The sequence below is a fragment of the Hypanus sabinus genome, chromosome 10 (genome assembly GCF_030144855.1).
Source record: "Hypanus sabinus isolate sHypSab1 chromosome 10, sHypSab1.hap1, whole genome shotgun sequence".
Classification (NCBI taxonomy): domain Eukaryota; kingdom Metazoa; phylum Chordata; class Chondrichthyes; order Myliobatiformes; family Dasyatidae; genus Hypanus; species Hypanus sabinus.
The window spans coordinates 68,933,284-68,955,286 of NC_082715.1; the positions used below are offsets into that span (position 1 = coordinate 68,933,284).

General features: G+C 42.6%; 1 protein-coding gene across 9 annotated transcripts in view; it reads left to right on the top strand.

Moving 5' to 3' along the window:
• arhgef10 (Rho guanine nucleotide exchange factor (GEF) 10) overlaps positions 1 to 22,003 on the top strand; it is a 216,685-nt gene that overhangs the window by 161,949 nt on the left and 32,733 nt on the right. For 6 of the 9 annotated variants that reach the window (XM_059982019.1, XM_059982023.1, XM_059982022.1 and 3 more), the window contains exons 20-25: positions 2,992 to 3,119; positions 9,079 to 9,153; positions 10,281 to 10,381; positions 10,842 to 10,963; positions 13,680 to 13,763; positions 17,833 to 18,038. In XM_059982019.1, the coding sequence (XP_059838002.1) occupies positions 2,992 to 3,119; positions 9,079 to 9,153; positions 10,281 to 10,381; positions 10,842 to 10,963; positions 13,680 to 13,763; positions 17,833 to 18,038 (716 nt within the window). The remainder of the gene's footprint in view (positions 1 to 2,991; positions 3,120 to 9,078; positions 9,154 to 10,280; positions 10,382 to 10,841; positions 10,964 to 13,679; positions 13,764 to 17,832; positions 18,039 to 22,003) is intronic. The other 3 variants (XM_059982025.1, XM_059982026.1, XM_059982027.1) reach the window with 1 other exon arrangement.

Below are 22,003 nucleotides of genomic sequence, written 5' to 3' on the forward strand. Positions count from 1 at the left end.
ATTACACTATAAATAAGTTAATTAATAAGTTAATTAAATAATAAGTTAAATAATAAAATAAATAAAATTAAATAAATGAATTCAATGATAAGTTAATTAAATAAGTGCTGTGTGTGATACATTGTGTGGGTGCATCGACGTCTAGAGGAATTGAGTTCTTGGCTGCATGTTGTTTTGAAATCCCTTTCCCCATTCCACACCAACCAGTCTGTCCTTGGCCTCTGCCTTGCCCCACCTCCTCCCTGCTCTGCCCTGTCCTCTCATAATCCCTTTCCCCTTCTCCACGCTCTCCCTCTCCCCCTCATAATCCCCTCTACCCTCCACCCTCTTCCTCTCCCCCTCATAATCCCTTTCCCTCTACCCCTCCCCCTCCCCTTCTCCCCACCCCCTTCTTCCCCTCTACCCCCTCCTTCTCACCCCACCTCCCTAACACCCCCCCACTCCCTCCTCCTTCCCCTTGCCCCCTCCCTCTTCCCCTCTCACTGCCCATCTTCTCCCTCCTTCCTCCCCATTCTCTCTTCTCCACCTCTCCCTCCCTCATCCACCATCCCCTCTCCCCTCCCCTCTCTCTTTCTACTCCCCTCCATAGATGCTGCCTGATCTGCTGAGTTCCTCTAGTGTATTGTTTTTTGGAACATCCAGTACAAAATCTAAAGGAGCTGTTTCATTGGTCTCCATTTTCGTTTGCCTCCTTTTGAATAATCTGGAACTCAGTTCCCTGATCTTTTAAAAATGCATCTAACACCACCTTAAATAATCTAATTGATTATTAGATTATGGACTCTGCAAATTCCTGAGTGGATTCACCAACACCCTGAAAGGAAGTTTCTATCTGTCTCCAGTTTAAATGTTCAATCTAGAAATGATGTCCCCTTGTTCAGGATTTTTACCGGTGAAAGCATTTCACCATCTACACCCTGTCAAGCCTCTTTTTGATTAGCTGCTCCTCATTCATCTCAAGTCTAAGACCCGATGACTGGAAACTATTAAACACTGGCATGACTTCAAAATTCCCATTATATATATACAAACCCCTTCACGGTTTGCTGTGTCAAGTCTCCGAGGTCTCCTTTAGTCTCTAATCGTCTTCAGATCAGAGGAAGCCCAACCATGGAATTTTATCCCTTTACTTCTCGCTGTGTCTCCATCTCAAAGTTCAAAGTGAGTTCATGATTAAAGTACATATATGTCAGCACATGCAGCCCTGAGATTCATTTTCTTGCAGCATACTCAGTAAATCCATGGTAGAATCAATGAAAGACCACACCAACTGGGCATTCAACTAGTGTGCAAAAGTCAACTAACTGTGCAAATACAAAAAGATAGAAATAAATAAAGAAGTAAAAAATACCAAAACAAATATTGTAAGTGTGTCCATAGGTTGTGGGAAAATTTCAGTGATGGGGGTGAGTAAAGTTATCCCCCTTGGTTCAAGATCCTGATGGTAGCGTGGTAATAACTGTTCCTGAACCTAGTGGACTGAGTCCTGAGGCTCCTGCAACGTCCTCCTGATGATGGAGGCTGCTTTCCTGCAACAACTCTCTGTAGATGTGCTCAATGGTGGGGAGGTCTTTACTGATGATGGACTGGTCATTATCCAGTACTTGTAGGATTTTCTGTTCAAGGGCATTGGTGTTTCCATACCAGACTGTGGTGCAGCCAGTGAATATACTCTCCACCACACATCTATAGGAGATTGTCAATGTTTTAAATGTTTTGCTGAATCTTTGCCAACTCTAAAGGAAGTGGAGGTGCTGCTGTGCTTTCTTTGAAATTGTTCTTAGGTGCTGGGCCCAGGACAAGTTCCTGAAATTGTAACACTGAGGAATTTAAAGTTGCTGACACTCTCCACTTCTGATCCTCTGATGAGGACTGTCAGTAATCAGCTCCTTGGTAGTGCTGGCATTGAGTAAGAGGTTGTTGTGGTGCTATCACTCAGCCAGATTTTCAGTCTCCCTCCAATGTGCTGATTCGTCACCATCTTTGATTTGTTCTACAACAGTGGTGTCATCAGCAAACTTGAATGTGCACTGGATGGCTCACATCTTCCATCCTCCGTCCAAGGTATGTGTGGTAATCCATGTATATAGGTTGTAACTGGGTTATCTGTCTGGACACATCCCTCTGCTGACTGCTCCTGTGGCTCCTCCCACAGACCCCTGAATAAAGGCCATTGTGTCACTGCTCCTCCCTCAGTCCAGGACAGACATACAGCATGGACGTGCATCCATTTTACTGTTAATAAAAGCCTTTCAGTATTTACTCTACTTCCAGTCTTTTGGAGTAATTGATAGTGCACCAATATGGAGGCTAGTTTCATGCAATGAACAAGCTGTTAGTCATCAACCTCGTGGATTGATGTAAGTCTTGTTCTGTCAGACGTTATTTTGGAGTTAGTTGTAGTGGTATTGTTTTGTCTTAGGTTTTAAGAATATGGTGAAACATAGTCAGTTGCTAATAAAAAGATTCAGAATCAGATTCACTTATTTATCATGTGTACATACAGTGAGATTCGCTGTTTGTGGTAAAAACTAACGCACCCTAAGGATGTGCTGGGGAGCAGCCCATAAGTGTTCCTACACACTCTGGCACCAACATAACATGCCCACAATGTTCAGAAGAACATCACAGAAAACAACAAGCAACAAAACAACAAAAGTGATACAAGCCTTCCCCCTACCCACCCAAACTGTACTCCAACCTCCAGCTTCCAGTGGACTTATGGATTCACAGACATTAAGCCTTTAACTTCCCTAGTGGATTAGCAGAGTCTGAGCCACAGACTTACAACACTCTAACTGTGATCAGCTCAAACCTTCAACATCGTGTGTACATTACCGCAGGAAAATGTTTGTCAGGTTCAGATTGAAGAGGAGTGAAGTAATGATAGGTTTATGCCTGGAGTGGAAATCTGCTATTAAATTCTTATTTCTTTGACACTTTGGAAACTTACAGCATTTTCTCAGCACTGGCTTTTCTTGTCTGTTCCAGAATTTAAATCTGATTGTGAGCCAAGACTGGACGGCAGGTCTCCAGAAACTAATATATAAAAAGGAAGAAGAAATTAGAGCTGCAGATCGCTGCAGAATTCAGCTTCAGTTGCCTGGAAAACCTGACAAGTTGGTATTTCATTGATTTATTGTCTCATATCGGGCAGATTAGAGTTTCTTTGCTTTTCAGATGTTTCTTTTGGCAATGCCATCTCATTAATTTATAATAGATTCTTTTAAGGTTGGTCCATAAATAATCTTTGTATTATTTTCCTTCAAATGTATATGTTGAATGTTGTCAACCTTTCGAAGACATACTGGTTAACATTTGTATTTGTTTCGGTGAGGGTATTTCAGAAAAGCCATTGGTACTGAGTGCTCGCCTTCTGAAAGGGTCGGAAAGAGTGTTATTTTTACTTCCTATTTCTCGAGCTAGTTCATCAACTCTGTGTTCTTTACAAAGATCACATGTACCCTTTGAGGTTTATAGAAGATATGGAGCAAAACAGCAGGACAAAAAAGGGATGTTGAAATGGCTGTGGCCTTCTTTAAAGTTTTTATAGATGTACAGCTCAGTAACAGTCCCTTCCAGCCCAATCAGCCTGTGCTGCCTAATTACACCTACTACTTAACCTACTAATCTATACATCTTTGGATTGGGGAAATACAAACTCCTTACAGACTGCAGCATGAATGGAACAACCACTAGGCACTCTAGCCAGTTTTAGGTACTGGAGGGAAGCTAATGTTGTTCATGTTTTCAAAAAGGGAGCTCGGGATAAGCCAGGAAACTACAGGCTGGTGAGCCTTACATCAGTTATGGGGAAACTATTGGAAAGCTTTCTTCGTGATAGAACTCATAATCATGGCAAGGATTGAGTGGGAGAATCAGTATGGTTTTGTGCATGGGAAATCCTGCCCCATAAGTTTGATTAAGCCTTTTGAGAAGGCATTGAAGGCAAGGCAGTTGAGGTGGTATAACCTGGACTTTTGACAAGGTCCCACCTGTGTGTCTGGTCCAAAGTTAAGTCACTCAGGATCCATCATGTGTTGGTAAACTAGATCTAAAACCTGTGTGGTGGTAGGTGACAGGAGAGTAGTGGATCGATTGTTTCCAGACTGGAAGTGTGTAACCAATGGTGTATGCCAGGTATTGGTGCATGGACAATTGTTATTTATCATCTATATACTGTAATTGCTTGGTTGAGAACATCTATGTCTGATTAGTATGTTTACAGATGACATGAAGGCTGGTGAAACTGTAGATAGTGAGGATGGTTCCTAAACATATAAAAGGACATAGTTCTATCAGGAAGTTGGGAAGAGCTGTGGCAAGTTGAATTTAATCCAGATCAGTGTTTGATGTACATGTACAGTAAATGGCAGGGGCCTTAGAAATGTTGATATTCAAAGGGGCCTCAAGGTACAAGTTCATAAATCCCTGAAGGTGTGGCACAAAGTTCGAAGTATATTTATTATCAAGATACATATCTGTCACCATATACAACCCTGCAATTCATTTTTGTGTGGAACCCAGTGACCCGGGTTCAGTTCTAGTCATTGCCTGAAAGGAGTTCGTAATTTCTCCCCGTGACCACATGGGTTTCCTCTGGGTGCTCCAGTTTCCTTCCACAGTCCAAAGACGTACCTGCTGGTAGGTTAATTGGTCATTGCAATTGTCCTGTGATTAGGCTCGGATTGAAAAATTGGGGGAATTGCTGGGCATCATGGCTTGAAGGACAGAAGAGCATATTCTGCGCTGTATCTCAATAAAACAGAAAAAGTAAGTACAACAGAAATAAAAGAATCAGTGAAAGACCACACCCAACAAGACAGACAAATAAGCAAAGCAAAGTGCAGAAGACAACTAAATGCAAATACAAAAAGAAAAATTAAAATAAAGTAACAATAAGGGAATAAGCAATAACTATCAAGAACATGAGATGAGTTCAGTGATGGGATGAGTGAAGTTATCCCCTCTGGTTCAAGATTTTAATGGTTGAGGGATATTAACTGTTGTTGAACTTGGTGTTGTGGGTCATGAGACTCCTGTACCTCCTTCCTAATGGTATAAGCAAGAATGAGCATGGCCTGGAAGGTGGGGGTCCTTGATGATGGATGCTGCTTTCCTCCGACAGCACTCCATGTAGATGTGCTCAGTGGTGGGGAGGACTTGACCTGTGATGGAGTGGGCTATATCCACTACTTTTTGTAGGTTTTTCTGTTCAAGGGCATTGGTGCTTCTTTACCAGCCACTTGATATACTCTCCACTGAACGTGAAATCTCTCAAAGTTTTAGATGACATGCTGAATCCTTGCAAACTTCTAAGGAAGTAGAGGTGCTGCCTTGCTTTCTTGGTAATAGCACTTATGTGTATGCTAGACCAAGGACAAATCCTCTGAAATGTTAACATTAAGGAATATAAAGTTGCTGACTCGCTCCACCTCTGATCCTCTGATCAGGACTGGTTCATGCATCTCTGGTTTCCTTCTCCTCAAGTCAATAACCAGCTCCTTGGTCTTGCTGACATTAAGTGAGAAGTTGTTGTTGTGGCACCACTCAGTCAGATTTTCAGTCTCCCTCTTACAGGATATGCTCATATGTCACCACCTTTGATCCAGCCAATGACAATAAACTTAAATATGGTATTTGAACAGGACATTGGTCCAGCCACATCTGAAGTATAATGTGCAGTTCTGGTCGCCACACTATGGAAGAGATATGATAGGGCTAGGGAGAAGGTGCAGGAGAGGTTCAGCAGAATGTTGTCTGCTCTGGAGAGCTTTAGTATCAAGCATTTATTGGACAGGCTGGGATTGTTCTTGCTGGGACATAAGAGGCTTAGGGGTGACCTCAGATTTTATAAAATCACAAGAGGCATAGATGGGGTAGATAGTCACAGAGTTTTTCCATGGATAGGGAGGTCTAACTAACAATAGAGGTTGTTGGTTTGAGATAAAAAGGGAAAGACTAAAAGGGAATTTGAGAGACAATTTCTTCACCCAGAGCGGTCAGCGTATGAAATGGGCTGCCAGAGGAAGAAGTTGGAGCAGGCACAATAACAGCATTTAAACATCATTTGGGCAGGAATGCATTCAGGAAAGGTCTGGAGGAATGTGAGCCAAATGCACGCTTAAGGGGTTAATATGGATAGACATCTTGGTCAAAATTTGAAGTTCAAAGTATATTTATTATCGAAGTACATATATGTCAGTATATTGGGGTCCTCCATTGGTTGAGGTCAACCATAGACGTTAAAACATAGAAATCCTACAGCACAATACAGGCCCTTTGGTCCCCAATGCTGTACTGACCATGTACTTTAAAAATTACCTAGAGTTACCCATAGCCCTTTATTTTTCTAAGGTTGATTGTACCTATCCAGGAGTCTCTTAAAAGACCCTTTTGTATTTGCCTCCACCACTGTCGCTGGCAGCCCATTCCACGCACTTACTACTCTCTGCATAACAAAAACTTACCCAAGACATCTCCTCTGTACCTACTTCCAAGCACCTTAAAATTGTACCCTCTCGTGCTAGCCATTTAAGCCCTGGGAAAAAGCCTCTAACACGATCAATGCCTCTCATCATCTTATACACCTCTATCAGTTTACCTCTCATCCTCCATCACTCCAAGGAAAAAAGGGCAAGTTCACTCAACCTATTCTCATATGGCATGCTCCCAATCCAGGCAACACCCTTGTCCATCTCCTCTGCATCATTTCTATAGTTTCCACCACTCTTTGCTTTCTGTGGGCAGGCCAATTCTGGATCCACAAAGCAATGTTCCCTTAGATCCTATGCCTCCTTACTTTTTCAATAAGCCTTGCATGGGATACTTTATCAAATGCCTTGCTGAAATTCATATACACTACATCTACTGCTCTATCTTCATCTATGTGTTTAGCCACATCCTCAAAAAATTCAGTCAGGTTCGTAAGGCACAACCTGCCTTTGACAAAGCCATGCTGACTATTCCTAATCATATTATGCCTCTCCAAATGTTCATAAATCCTGCCTCTCGGGATCTTCTCCATCAGCTTACCAACCACTGAAATAAGATTGGGCTATCTCTACTCCCTTTCTTGAATGAGGGAACAACATCCACAACCCTCTGATCCTCCATAACCTCTCCCATCTCCATTGATGATGCAGATCATTGCCAGAGGCTCAACAATCTCCTCCCTCGCTCCCCACAGTTGCCTGGGGTATATGTTGTCCAGTCCTGGTGACGTATACAACTTGATGCTTTCCAAAAGCTCCAGCACATCCTCTTTCTTCATATCTATATGCTCAAGCTTTTCAGTCCACTGTACTTCATCCCTACAACTGCCAAGGTCCTTTTCCATAGTGAATACTGAAGCAAAGTATTGAATAAGTACTCTGATATATCCTCCATTTCCATACGTACTTTTCCACTGTCACACTTGATTGGTCCTGTTCTTTCACATCTTATCCTCTTGCTCTTCACATACTTGTAGAATGCCTTGGGGTTTTCCTTAATCCTGCTCACCAAGGACTTCTCATTTCCCCTTCTGCCTCTCCTAATCCCATTCTTAAGCTTCTTCCTGCTGGCCTTATAATTTTCTAGACCTCTATCTAATTACCTAGTTTTTTGAACCTTTCGTAAGCTTTTCTTAACTAGATTTTCAACAGTCCTTGACAACCATGGTTCCTGTATCCTACCATTTTTTCCCTGTCTCATTGGAACATACCCATGTAGAACACCAGACAAATATCCCTGAACATTTGCCACATTCCTGCCTTATATTTTCCAGAGAACATCTGTTCCCAATTTATACTTCCAAGTTCCTGCCTGATAGCTTCATATTTCACCTTACTCCAGTTAAATGTTTTCCTAACTTGTCTGTTCCTATCCCGCTCCAATGCTATGGTAAAGGAGATAGAACTGTGATCACTATCTCCAAAGTGCTCTCCCACTGAGAGATCTGATGCCTGACCTGTTGCATCTCTATGTTAGGATGGTCTTGCAAGCCAGGCCAGTACGATATGGAGAGCAAACTGTTGCCCATGCAGCAGACTCCCCCTCTCCATGCAGCTGCTGAATCCAAAGGAATGGCAGAGACTAATACCGTTTGGCACCAGTAGCGTTGCAGGAGTTGCTAATCGGCTTCGAACTCAACATCGGACTGCCTGAGGGAGACCAGCTCCAGAATTTTCTTCAGGGTATGCTCCTGAAGCCTTCCGTATGAGTGGGTATAGCTGCAAGGCAATGGAGGTTTGACATTAGAATTTTCCTTTTCCTAAATAAATTGCCAACCATGGCTGATGAGCCCCATCTGCCGGACGTGACTGATTATAAGGTGCCAGTAACCCACTTTTACCCCTTTTCCTGTCAGTAGAAATGGTTCCACCAGGTAGGCCACACATGAAAGCCAGGAACTGGATGTGGTTGTCAGAGGTCATTGGAGACACACACCATTGGGTGCATTTGAAAGGTAGTGGGAGCTTATCTCCACTATCCCCCCCTTCTCCAGCCATGACAATCTTAAGGAACCAATCTACCCTGAGATTCATTTTCTTGCAGGCATTCACATTGGAACAAAGAAGTACAATAGAATCAATGAAAAACTATGCATAAACAAGGACTGACAAGCAATCAATGTACAAAAGTCAAACTGTGCAAATACAAAAAAGCACTAATAATAATAATAATAAAAAATAAGAAAGTGAATCATACTGAGAACATGAGTTATAGAGCCCTTGAAAGCGAGTGTTTCTCAGTTCATTGTTATAGTGAGTAAAGTTATCATGCTGGTTCAGGAGCCTGGTGATTGTAGGATAATATCTTCTCCTGAACCTGGTGGCTCCTGTACTTTCTTTCCGATGGTAGAAGTGAGCATTGCCTGGATAATGAGGGTTGCTGCTTTCTTGTGGCAATACTCTTTGTGGATATGCTCTTTGGTGAGTTGGCCAGCAGGGCAAGTTGGGACGAATGGCTTGTTTCTGTGTTGTATATCTTGGTGACTCTCTTTGTGACTCAAATATATGTGAAGTTTATTTTCTCTTTCCGTCTTAAGTGAGAAAATCATCATTTTACTTTATTTTTACTTTACTTTATCGTAAGTGAGGAAATCCAGCGCCATCGGCTGGGAGCCCTGGGGCACAAATCCTGTGAAGCTTTAAACTCTTCAAAGGCGATGTATGTTTATTTTGAACCTCATTCCTTATTTCTGTTATACTGCATGAGAATGAGCGCGCTCTGGCAGAGTCTGTTAACAGCACAAAACATTCACTGAAGTGATTAGGCTAAAGGATTAACAATGCTTAAAGGACTTGAAGGCGTCACATGATCCAGGTCAAAGTCTGATATTGATTTATTAAATCTTCACTTTGAATGTTTGGTCTCTATTAAAAAGAAACCTTACGCATTACAATCCATGGAGGCCAGGTGTTTGAAAGCATTTGCGTGCTAAATTGTGCATGTTCTGCATGGCAGTTCTCACCGATCATTTAAAAAGAAAAGGAAAAAATTGGGAGTCTATCTACCCCAAATCACAATAAAATCAAACTGCCCAGCTTGCAGGAGGCTGCATTAGCTCAGTTTTCAAAGATGTAATCATTTTCATGGAGCCCATCTATAAGGTACTTAACCAGTTGGACATCACGTGCAAATGATGTCTGGGACTCACGAAATGCTGGAGGAACTCAGTAGGTCAGACGGCATCAAAGGAGAGGAATAATAGCCGATGTCTCATGCCAAGGCCCTTCATCAGGACTGGAAAAGAGGCACCAGCCAGAATCAGAAGGTTGGGGAAGGGGGATGCTGGCAGGTGAGTGGAGGGTGGAAGAGACAAGATGAAGTAAGAAGTTGGAAGTTAACAGGAGGAAGAAGTAAAGGGCTGAAGATGGAATCTGATAGAAGAGGATAGAAGACCATGGGAGAAAGGGAGGAGATGTGGGTGGGGGGGTGAAAGAAAAGGGTTAAGGAGTATGGAAAAACAAGGAGGGGTAAAGGAAAACAGGGGTGCGGTTACCAGAAGTTAGAAAAATTGATATTGATGCCATCTAGCTGGAGACCATGAGGCAGCCTCCTCTTCTGCCACATGAGGCCAGACACAAGGTGGTAAAGCAACACATTAGTTCCTCCAGCATTTTGTGTGTGTTGCTCAATATTTCCAGCATCTGCAGGAGCTCTACTGGCTCAGGCAATGTCTGATGCATGTCTCAATGCCACAGCTGCCAATGCTACTGCTGTAAATGTCCATAGTCAGTGTTCAACAGAGTTAAGTGATGAACAGATTTAAATGCCCAGATGTTATTTTACAGGTATGGGAAACTCTCATTCTTCACGGCAGTGTTCAACACATTCACTCCAGCAAATAAACTCTCCTGGACGAGCAGCTTACAGATGGCCAAACTGGCCCTTGGTAAGACCTGGCAATCTAATGCTAAGTATTCATAGTGAACTCAGTGTCCCATTAGCAGAATGTCCCATTAAAAATACAAATGCTACTGTGCAAATGTCTTATGCACCCTAGTTTTTTTATATTGTTTCAGACAATATGGCCTCCGCAGAGCCCTGATCTCATCACCATTGAGGCTGTCCGGGATGACCTGGAAAGATTTTAGCATACAAAAGGTCCATTCTAGAGGCAATTAACAATGGGATTGAAGTTGTCCTTGAGTTTGGTTTTTGTATCTTCTGCCCAATGGGAGAGGGGAGAAAACTGAATGTCCCGGATGGGTGGGGTCATTGAGTTTGCTGTCTGCTTTACTGAGGAGTGAAAGGTGTGGACAGCTTCTGTTACAAACAGATTTCAGAAGGTGGGGAAATAGCAGTAGCCAGCTTTCTGTTTCATTCTGTCCTTTTTCACATTCCTGGAATAGCTGAAGAGAATCAGCTGGGCTGGCTGTGTGCGGAGGATGATGGCAAGGAGGTCAAACGGCAGAAGCACCCCCTTCTCATCAGGCACATGCCTGTGACAATGTCAAAGCTTCAGGAGTTCAAGGTGAGCGATTAAAGTTCTGGGTGTTTGTTGTTTATCAGACTCTCCACCTGTGAACCATCAATCTTATTTAAGATGTACCCCAGGCTACTCTGGGAAGTGAGGGAGGAAATTACTGAGCCTCCAGCGATGATCTTTGCATCATCAATGGGGATGGGAGAGGTTCATCAATGGGGATTGGAGGGTAAGACTAGTGAGTTTTACTTCAGTGGTTGGTAAGCTGATGGAAAAGATCCTGAGGGACAGGATTTATGAACATTTGGAGAGGCATAAATTGATTAGGAATAGTCAGCATGGATTTGTCAAAGGCAGGTCGTGCCTTACGAACCTGACTGAATTTTTTGAGGATGTGACTAAACACATTGATGGGGGTAGCACAGTAGATGTAGTATATATGGATTTCAGCAAGGCATTTGATAAGGTACCCCATGCAAGGCTTATTGAGAAAGTAAGGAGGCATGGGATCCAAGGGGACATTGCTTTGTGGATCCAGAAGTGGCTTGCCCATACAAGGCAAAGAGTGGTTGTTAGATGGGTCATAGTCTGCATGGAGGTCGGTGACCAGTGGTGTGCCTCAAGGATCTGTTCTGGAACCCGTACTCTTCGTGATTTTTATAAATGACCTGTATGAGGAAGTGGAGGGATGGGTTAGTAAATTTGCTGGTGACCAAAAGGTTGGAGGTGCTGTGGATATTGTGGAGGGCTGTCAGAGGTTACAGCAGGGCATTGATAGGATGCAAAACTGAGCTGAGAAGTGACAGATGGAGTTCAACCCAGTTAAGTGTGAGGTGGTTCATTTTGGTAGGGCAAATATGACAGCAGAATATAGTATTAATGGTGAGACTCTTGGCAGTGTGGAGGATCAGAGGGATCTTAGGGTCCGAGTCCATAGGACACTCAAAGCTGCTGTGCAAGTTGACTCTGCAGTTAAGAAAGCAAATGGTGCATTGGCCTTCATCAATCATGGGATTGAGTTTAGGAGCTGAGAGGTAATGTTGCAGCTATATAGGACCCTGGTCAGACCCCACTTGAAGTACTGTGCTTAATTCTGGTCACCTCCCTACAGGAAGGATGTGGAAACCATAGAAAAGGTGCAGAAGAGATTTACAAGGATGTTGCTTGGATTGGGGAGTATGCCTTATGAGAATAGTTTGAGTGAACTCGGCCTTTTCTCCTTGGAGCAGTGGAGGACGAGAGGTGAACTGATAGAGGCATACAAGATGATGAGAGGCATTGAACGTGTGGATAGTCAGAGGCTTTTTCCCAGGGCTGAAACAGCTAGCACAAGAGCGCACAGTTTAAGGTGCTTGGAGGCAGGTACAGAGTTGATGTCAGGGGTAAGTATTTTCGCATAGAGTGGTGAGTGCGTGGAATGGGCTGCCGGTGACGGTGGTGGAGGCGGATACAATAGGGTCTTTTAAGAGTCTCCTGGATAGGAACATGGAGCTTAGAAAAATAGAGGGCTAAGGGTAACCCTAGGTAATTTCTGAGGTAAGCACATGTTTGGCACAGCTTTGTGGGCTGAAGGGCCTGTATTGTGCTGCAGGTTTTTTTTGTTTTTTCTATGTTTTCTATGATCTCAAGGCTGAATGGGTTAACGTATGAGGTGTGTTTGATGGCTCTAGGCCTGTAATCACTCAAATTTAGGAGAATGAGGTGAGGGGATTCTCATTGAAACCAGCTGATCATTGCAAGGCCTAGATAGTGTGAATGTGGAGAGGATGCTTCCCATGGTAGGCATCTAGGACCAGATGGCAGAGCCTCAGGCTAGAGGGACATCCATTTAGATGAGAAATTTATTTAGCCAGAAGGTAGTCAATCTGTGGAATTCATTGTGACAGACATCTGTAGAGGCCAAGTCATTGGGTATAGTTAAAGTGAGCTTGATTGGTTCTCGATCAGGGCAACAAAGGTCACAGTAAGAAGACAGGAGAATGGAATTTAGAGGGATAATAAATTAGCCATGATGGAATGGCAGAACAAACTGGGTAGCTGAATGACCTAGTTCTGCTCCTGTGTCTCATTGTCTTATGGAACCCAGGACCTAAGTGTTCATCTTGCACCCAAAAAGGCTGGATAAAGACAACATTAGTCCACCATCGTTGATGCTTCTACCTGCACTGCATTAGTATAATGCCATAAATTATCCTCCTGTAAACATGTAACAACCTCTGTTAGTCACAAAGCCTGACAGCTTCAAGCAACATCGCATATAAACTGCCCAACACGTGAAGGACACCTATTCAGAAAGATGTGGGGTAGGGTCCAGTAATATCATAAAGGATCCCAGCCATCTGGCTCATGGACTATTTGTCCCACTGCCATGAGGGAGGAGGCTATGTAGCAACCACACCAGGATACCATACTCAAAAACAGTTATTTTAAGCAGTAAGGATGATCAACATCTCCACCCACTAACCCACACCTTGACACACCCACCACCACTACTTTATCATTTCCTGTCAACTACCTTATGTACAGGCACTCCTGTGGTGAGCGTTATCAATCTATGTATACAAGCTATCTTGCATATTTATATTTATTGTGTTTTAATTATTATTATTATTAATTTGTTCTTTATTTTAGTGTGTTTCCACTCATGCTGCATCAGATCCAAAGTAATAATCTTTTTGTTCTCTTTTACACTTGTTTACTGGAAGTGACATTAAACACTGTTGAATAACAAAATGCTCAATGTTAAAATGTGTCGTTTATCCAGGTGGAATGCGCTGTTCACAACCCAGAGTGCTGCAGTACACCAGATGCACCAGACTCATTCTCCATGGAGCATGGGTATCTGTGGGTAAGTTCGGTACCACTGTAGTGCAGCAGTTTGTGCAATACTATTACAGCTCAGAGATCAAAGTTCAATTCCAGCACCATCTGTATGGAGTTTGTTTGAACTCATGGGTTTGCTCTGGGTGCTCTTCTTTCTCCCCACATTCCAAAAGCATACTGAATAGTAGGTTAATCGGTCCTGAGATTAGGCTAGGGATAAACAGGTGGATTTCTGTGTGGTGTGGCTTGTGCTGAAAGGGCCTGTTCCGCGCTCTATCACCGAATAAAACAAATAAAGTAAGTCTACTGTGGACGAGTGAGGCATGTTCAAAATGCTCTGATGTGATGTGATGTTATAACGTGTCCACGTTCTCCTGAGCATAGAGTTTCAATGTGGAGGTTTGATGTGGTGTCTCACTTCTGTGGATTCACGTGAGCTCTGTTATAGCTGGTTAAGAGTTAAGGGTTATGAGGAGAAGGTGGAAGAACGGAGAAGAGAAACATCAGCAAGGATTGAATAACAGAGTCAGCTAAATGGGCCAAATGGTCTAATTCTGCTCCTATGGCTTGTGGTATTTAGCATTCAAATTAACTCCTCTTAAAGGCAGCCCACTGCTTCATTGCATTTTTCCACATCTGATTTTGACTGTGTTGATGATCTGCTTGATGGTTCCAGAAAGCCCTTCCCAGCTAATTAACTTGCATAGAACATAGAACAGTACAGCACAGTATAGGCCATTCAGCCTACAATGTTGTGCTGAACCTTTCACCTACTCCAAGATTAATAATAACCCTTCTCTCCCACATAAGCCCTCCATCTTTTTAATCTATGAGACTGTCTAAGAGTCTCTTAAATGTCCCTCTAACATCTGCCTTACAACATGGATTTATAATCAGCTTATAGTTTCAAATTTCTCATTGATTTTCCAGTTTAATTGCAATATTTTGCCCTTCATTGCACAAGCATACAGGACAACAAAATATTTTGTGTACCAAAAATTGCAAATACATCAATAGTTGTACTTAATTTCAAATAGCTTTAATGTTTCTTACTAAAAAATTGACTAGGATTTTTTTTTCAATTGCATTAATCAAATAAGACCAATCTTTATATACCTTGCACTTTAAAGCTGAAATTTGTTGAGTATTTCAAATTGCATTTGAATGACAGATAACATGGTTAACTGAGCCAAGTACTCTAGAATTGAAAATACACATGGACTAAGATGTTAACTGTCCTGTGCTATCATCAGTGGGATCATCAGTTGATCTGCCACTTGTCTTCAGGAGTTTCGGCCCGCTTATGATCAAGACTCCCTCGAGGTGGTGGGCCAGCAGTGCTAAAGTACCAACTCCCAATGGTGAGCTTAAAAACTTGGCGTCTGCCTCTATCAGAGTTGTTTGTCGCTTCCATCCAACAGATAGTCTCCTCTTCAGTTGTGTATACAACTACTGAAGGGTTTGCAAAAGATGGATACACTGTCCGACTATCTGCCCCTCTGGACGTACTTGGTCTACACCCATGGTGATCCTGTCTCTGCTGCCTCAGCTACAGCCCTGCTGGTTGACTTCATCTCTCTTCTAGTGAAGGTCACGCAGCCAATTCTGGAAAATGAATGTGATAAAGCCACGGCAGCCTACTTTGAATGGATAGTGTGAGACCGTCCACCCTCTTTCTCTGCACTCTGATCTTAATTCTGCATACTTGGTTAACTTGAGCTCATGGGCTTCACCGATGTTGTCTTCCCAGGGGACTGTGAGTTCACCAATAACCACTTCTGTACTGGTGTCAGACCATATGATTATATCTGGATGCAATGTGTTGAAAGCTATTTGCTCTGGGAAACTGCCTTTCCCATCCAGGTCATCCTTGACACACCAATCATTGGCTGAAGAAAACATGATTGATTTAAGGGCTTGTGCTGTACACCCTTGACTTGGAGCCTATATTTACATTTGTGATATTATGTTCAGTTCTACTCACCTTAGAAAGGTGTGGAAGCTTTAGAGAGGGTGCAGAGGAGATTTACCCAGGATGCTGCCTGGATTGGAGAACATGTCTTATGAAACAAGGTTGAGTGAGATCGGACTTTTCTCTTTGGAGCAAAGAAGAAGGAGAGTTGATGCAAGCTGATTAGAGGCATAGGTAGAGTGGATAGCCAGAGATATTTTCCCAATGCGGAAAAGATTAAAATGGTGGCACATAATGTTAATGTGATTAAAAGCAAGTATAGGGGAATGTCAGAGGTAGATTCTTTACACAGAGAGTCATGGGTGCGTGGAATGTGCTGTTGGGGTTGGTGGTAGCTGCAGATATATTGGGGCATTTGAGAAATTCTTAAATAGACACAGAGGACGGTTAGACTGATTTTAGAATAGGTTAAAACAGTCACTGTTTGAAGTAGAGAGTGAGAGAGCAACATCTTGCAAAGTGGGAGTTATTTGAAAACTGTGAGTCTCATTGGGAGTGAGTCATTGCTTATGCCAATGAAAACAAAGGAGGTGTAAGCTGAGCAGTCATTGGTGGAGTGTTAGAATGGTCCAACTTGGGCGAGAACAGGCGTAGGCTCTAAATAAGTTTCCAGTAAGTTTTGGTTTTCTGTTAGTACGTAGCTAGTGCAGTCAGAATGGGTCCAGGGTTAGTATGTTTTTCCGGGAGATTCAGGAATTTTGGGAGACCTGTAATCTTGCAAGTAACATTGGCACAAAATGCACTGTGCTGCAGCTCCTTAGAGACCATGTTAAGAAACTGTAGCTTCAGATCATACAGGAGAATGAGGACGTGGCAGATAGGAATTATAGGGAGGTAGTCACTGCTAAGTTGACGGAGGCAGGTATCTGGATGATTGTCCAGAGAAGGTTAGGAAAAGGCAATCACTACAGAGTACCCCTGTGGCTGTTCACCTCAATAATAACATCACTTCAGATACTATTGGGAGGACAACCTGCCAGTGAGAAGTCACAGCAGCAAGGTCTCTGCCACTGAGTCTGAATCTGTGGCTCAAAAAGATAGGGTGGAGAAGAGGCAAACTGAAATAATAGTGGATTCATTGGTTAGGAGAACAGAAAGGATATTCTGTGGATGAGAATGAGATCCCTGAATGGTTTATTGCCTCCCAGGGGGCGAGGTTCAGGGGCATCTCAGTTCAAGTCCACAGCATTCTTAAGTGGAAGGGTGAGAAACCAGAAGTTGCAGTAAACTGGAGGTTCAGGGTGATGGAGGCCAGAGAGCCAGCACAGATAGTGGAGTGGTTGTGGAGAAAGATATTGTTAAGCCTACATACAAAGTCAGGAATCAAAAGGTTGAGCATAACGGGACTAACGTTGCTGATCCAGTTAACCACGTGATCATTCAGATCGTAGATATAGACAACAAACAGCAATGGACCCAGCACCAATCCCTGTGGCACACCACTAGTCACAGTCCTCCAGTCAGAGAGGCAACCCTCTGCAACCACTCCTTAGTTTTGTCAGCAAAGCCAATATCTAATCCAATTTACTACCTCATCAGCCAAGTGACTGGGCCTTCTTCACCAACCACCCATGCAGAATTTGCTAAATTCCACGTAGACAACATCCTCTACCTCATCTTCAACAACTTTACTGGTAACTTCTTTGAAAAGCTCTATAAGGCATGACTTAACATGCACAGAACCATATTGACTATCCCTAATCAGTTTCTGTCTAACCAAATACTTATATATTCAGTCCCTTAGAATACCTTCCAATAACTTTCCCACTACTGATGCATGGATGAGAGAGGTATGGAGGGCTATGGTCCAGGTGCAAGTCAATAGGACTGAACAGATTAATGGTTCAGCACAGACTGGGTCGGCCGGAGGTTCTGTTTCTGTGCTCTGTGTTCTATGACTTTGTGCCTCTATAAAAGGTCAGTATAACATCATGCTGTGCTGTTGTGTTCTATGGGATATGCAATCAGACTTTTCTCTGCCCCACCTTATTCCGTAGTATAAACTTAATAACGTTTTTGTTGGATTGTCTTTGCGTTGATGTTTAAGAGCATGTGTGTGATGGGAGAGCTTGGTGAAGGCAGTCACATTGACAGTGACTCTCTTGCTCGTTTCACTGAACAGATTGGAAGCTGCACCAATCAAATGGGGCAGATCACCATCATTGCTCTTCACAACTCCAACCCGAAGGTCATCGAGTGTTTCAATGTTGAGTCTCGTATACTGGCCATGGCATATGTACCGGAGGAGGATAAACCTGGAGATCCCAAGGGTACGAATACAAAGATGACTGAAGGTCCAACCATCTGCCTTGGCACAGAGGAAGGCAGGTGAGAAGACTGCACTCATTCTTACTGCAGATTTCCTCTTTGCTGTTAAACAAGGTGGACTAAATTTCAGAAGTTCAGGTTCAGTTTGTTATCGTTCAACCATACGCATGTATACTGCCAAAAGCAACAGGTGCATATAGCTCACACACACAACACAATAAGTAATATTGCCACTAGCAAATTAACAAATAATGAGGCTTTACGAAAAGTAAAAAGTAAGTTACTGATGCTTCATATGTAATAAGACTCGAGTAGTGGCAGGGAGTTCAGTAGTCTTCCGGCTGGAGGAAGAAGCTGTTTCTTATCCTAACAGTTCTTATGCTAATGCTACGGTACCTGATGCCTGATGGTAGGAGGCATGGCAGGGATCATTGACAATGCTTTAGATTAACAAAATAGTGAATCTGTTGCCACTTGGTAGTGTAGTGGCTAGCACAACACTGTTAGAGCATAGGGTGCTCCAGAGTTCAGAGTTCAATTCTGGTGCCAGCTGTAAGGAAATCGTACATTTTCCCTGTGACCACATGGATTTCTTCTAGGTGCTCTGGTTTTTTCCCTCAGTCCATAAACCATGTTATTGGGTCTTTGTAAATTGTCCTATGATTAGGCTAGGTTGGCTGCTGGGTGGTGCAGACCTGTATATTTAAATAAATAAAATTTTAAAAATAGATTCAGCCTGGAGTTCTGTGGAAAGAATGCTAATCACTTGTTAATTACAAAATTGTTCTTCTCCTTCAGTAACCTGTGATTATTTATATAATTATTTACCCACATAGGAACAGTGCTGCAAACTTTTTCTTGACTCTTTCTCAGAGTTGAGGAGGAGTGAACACACACACCAGTGCTGGAAACTTTGGAAACAGGTGCAGGAGTTCTGCCAATGCTGGAAATCCAGACCAACACACACAAAGTGGTAGAAATCAGGCAGCATCGATGGAAATTAATAAACAATCAAGATTTCCAACATCTGCAGAATCTCTTGTGTTTATGATTTGTTGTTTCTTTGAGCTATGCCTTTCCTGAAGAAGTTTAAAATCTTCTCTTCAGTGGGAGTTCATGAGACTCTTTCACTGCTCCCACTCTGTGAACTACTTCTCCTCCCCCCACCTTCTTCTGGCTTCTTCCCTCTTCCCTTCTAGTCCAAAACATCGACTATTTATTCCTCTCTGTGGATGTTGCCTGCCCTACTGAGTTCTTCCAGCATTTTCCGTGTGAAGTTCAGGGTTTGGTGTGTGACCTTGTCCAGTTGCTGGACAAGCAAGCTCCGACTCTTTGGGGCAAATATCTTCTCCAGTCAGAGTAATTCGTAACTCCTCCCACTGTCGCTTCTGAGGGGAGTGGAAAATTGGAATAATTGGCCTAGATTGTTGCTGCACGTTGTTCAACAACTGTTCTCCAAAACTCTGGCAGATGTTCATATAGAGGAGATCTAAGCTAATAGCATGAGAAGATCAGGAAACTAGACGATGCATGATATGAGGGAGGATTGGAGTGTGTGTGTGTTGAGATTTTAATAACATGACAATATATTTCAAATGAACTGTAATCAGAGATTTCTAGAACACTGAATAGGCCCTTCAGCCCATAATATCTGTGCCGAACATAATGCCAAATTCATCCAGTCTCTTCCTCCCCTCCATGTACATATCCCTGCATTTTCTGCATGTCACATATCTACCTAGAAGCCTCTGAAATACCTCTATTGTATCTTCCATACTGCCCCGACATCCCCTTGACTGATACCCTTTCACATTGAATGTACGATATCAGAAACAGAATCAGGTTTAATATCACCAGCATATGTCGTGAAATATGTTAACTTTGTGGCAGCAGAATAATGCAATACATAATAAAAGAGAAATAAAACTGAATTAGAGTAAGTGTGTATGTATATTTATGTACATTAACTAGTTAAATAAGTAGTGCAAAAAAATAGGAAATAAAGAGTAGTGAGGCATTGTTCATGGGTTCACTGTCCATTCAGAAATCAGATGGCCGAGGGGAAGAAGCTGCTCCTGAATTGTTGAGTGGGTACCTTCAGACTTCTGTACTTCCTTCCTGATGGTAACAATGAGAACAAGGCATGACATGGGTGAAGGAGTCCTTAATGATGGACACTGCATTTTTCAGGCATTGCTCCTTGAAGATGTCCTGGATACTACAGAGACTAGTGCCCATGATGGGGCTGACTAAGTTTACAACTCTCTGCAGCTTTCTTCGACCCGATGCAGTAGCCTCACCTTACCCAGCCCCCCCACCCCCACCAAATACCAGACAGTTATGCGACCAGTTAGTATGTTCTCCATGATACATCTGTAGAAATTTGCAAGTGTTTTTGGTGACATACTAAATCTCCTCAAAATCCTAATGAAATATAGCCACTCTCTACCTTCTTTGTAGCTGCATCGATATGTTGAGTCCAGGTTAGATCCTGAGAAATATTGACACCCAAGAACCTGAAATTGCTCACTCTTTCCACTTCTGATCCCTATATGAGGACTGGTGTGTGTTCCCTCACTTTGCCCTTTCTAATGTGCACAATCAGTTCTTTGGTTTTGCTGACATTGAGTGTATGGTTGGTGTGCCAACACCACTCAATTAGTTGGAATATCTCGCTAGCTGAATATTTGGTGTTTCTAACCTGGGACAAAGACTCTCAGTCAGTTCTATCTATGTTTCTCAGAGCTTTATAGACTATCAGATTTTCCTTCAGCCTCTGCCACTCCAGAGGAAACAACCCATGTTTGTCCAACCTTGCAGCACATGCCCTCTAATGCAGGCAGCATCCTGATGGACCTCTTCTGCACCCTCACCAAAGCCTCCAACTCCTTTCTGTAATGGGGTGATCAGAACTCCAAATGTGATCTAATCAAAGTTTTATACAACTGCAACATGACTTCCTGACTCTTTCTGTACTGCAACCTCCAAGGAGCTGTGTACTTGGACTCCAGAATTTCTCTGTACCTCAGTGTTATTAAGGGTCCTGCAATTAACCCTATACTTTATTGAAATGTGGAGATTGAAGCCTTCTGAACCAAAGTAACTTTCAAATCCAAATAATGATACAAGAAATTTCTGTACAAACTGGCCTTGAACACTACAGTCTTGTTTTGACCTGATCTTTCACATCTCACCCAAAGATCTTTGCCAAAGTTTAGTCTGAAGATATGAAACTTGCAGATTATTTTCAATGTCACAATGACATAAACTCTTCCTCGTAGTTACAAATGTTATAATCAAAGGCATTTTTCCACTTTTGTTTAATCATTTTTTCATTGTTTTCACATAGCACTGAGCTCTAAACCAAAGATTGTTTTCAATCTGTGAGATATTGAAATATTACAAGCTAAATTCTCAATATCCTGCAGTAATCTTTGAGCATCTGACCTATATCCATCCAAACCATTCGTATCCCTGTGCATGTCTAAATATCTTTTAAATGTTATAATTATAGCAATCTCTAACACTTGCTTTAGCAGCTCATTCTGGCAGCATGGTAGCGAAGCAGTTAACGCATTTCTTTACAACACCAGCAATCGGCATATCGGGCTTCTGTTCCCACAGCCGCCTGTAAGGAATCTTTACGTTCTCTCTGTGACTGCATGGGTTTCCTCCTACATTCTAAAGATGTACTGGTCAGGATTAGTAAGTTGTGGGCATGCTATGTTGGCGACAGAAGCGTGCAGCACTTGTGCACAGTCCACAGTGATTTGATTTAACACAAATGATGCATTTCACTCTATGTTTCGATATACGTATGCCAGACAAAGCTAATCTTTAATGTAGCTCATCCCAAGTACTCACCACCCTCTGGGTCAAAGGGTTGGCCCTCAGATCCCCTTTAAATCTTTCCCCTCTCACCTTAAACCTGTGCCCTCTACATTCACACCACCTTATCCTTGGAAAAAGTTTATGACCATTTCCCCTATCTGTGCCCCTCATGACTCTAAAAACTATAAGTTTTT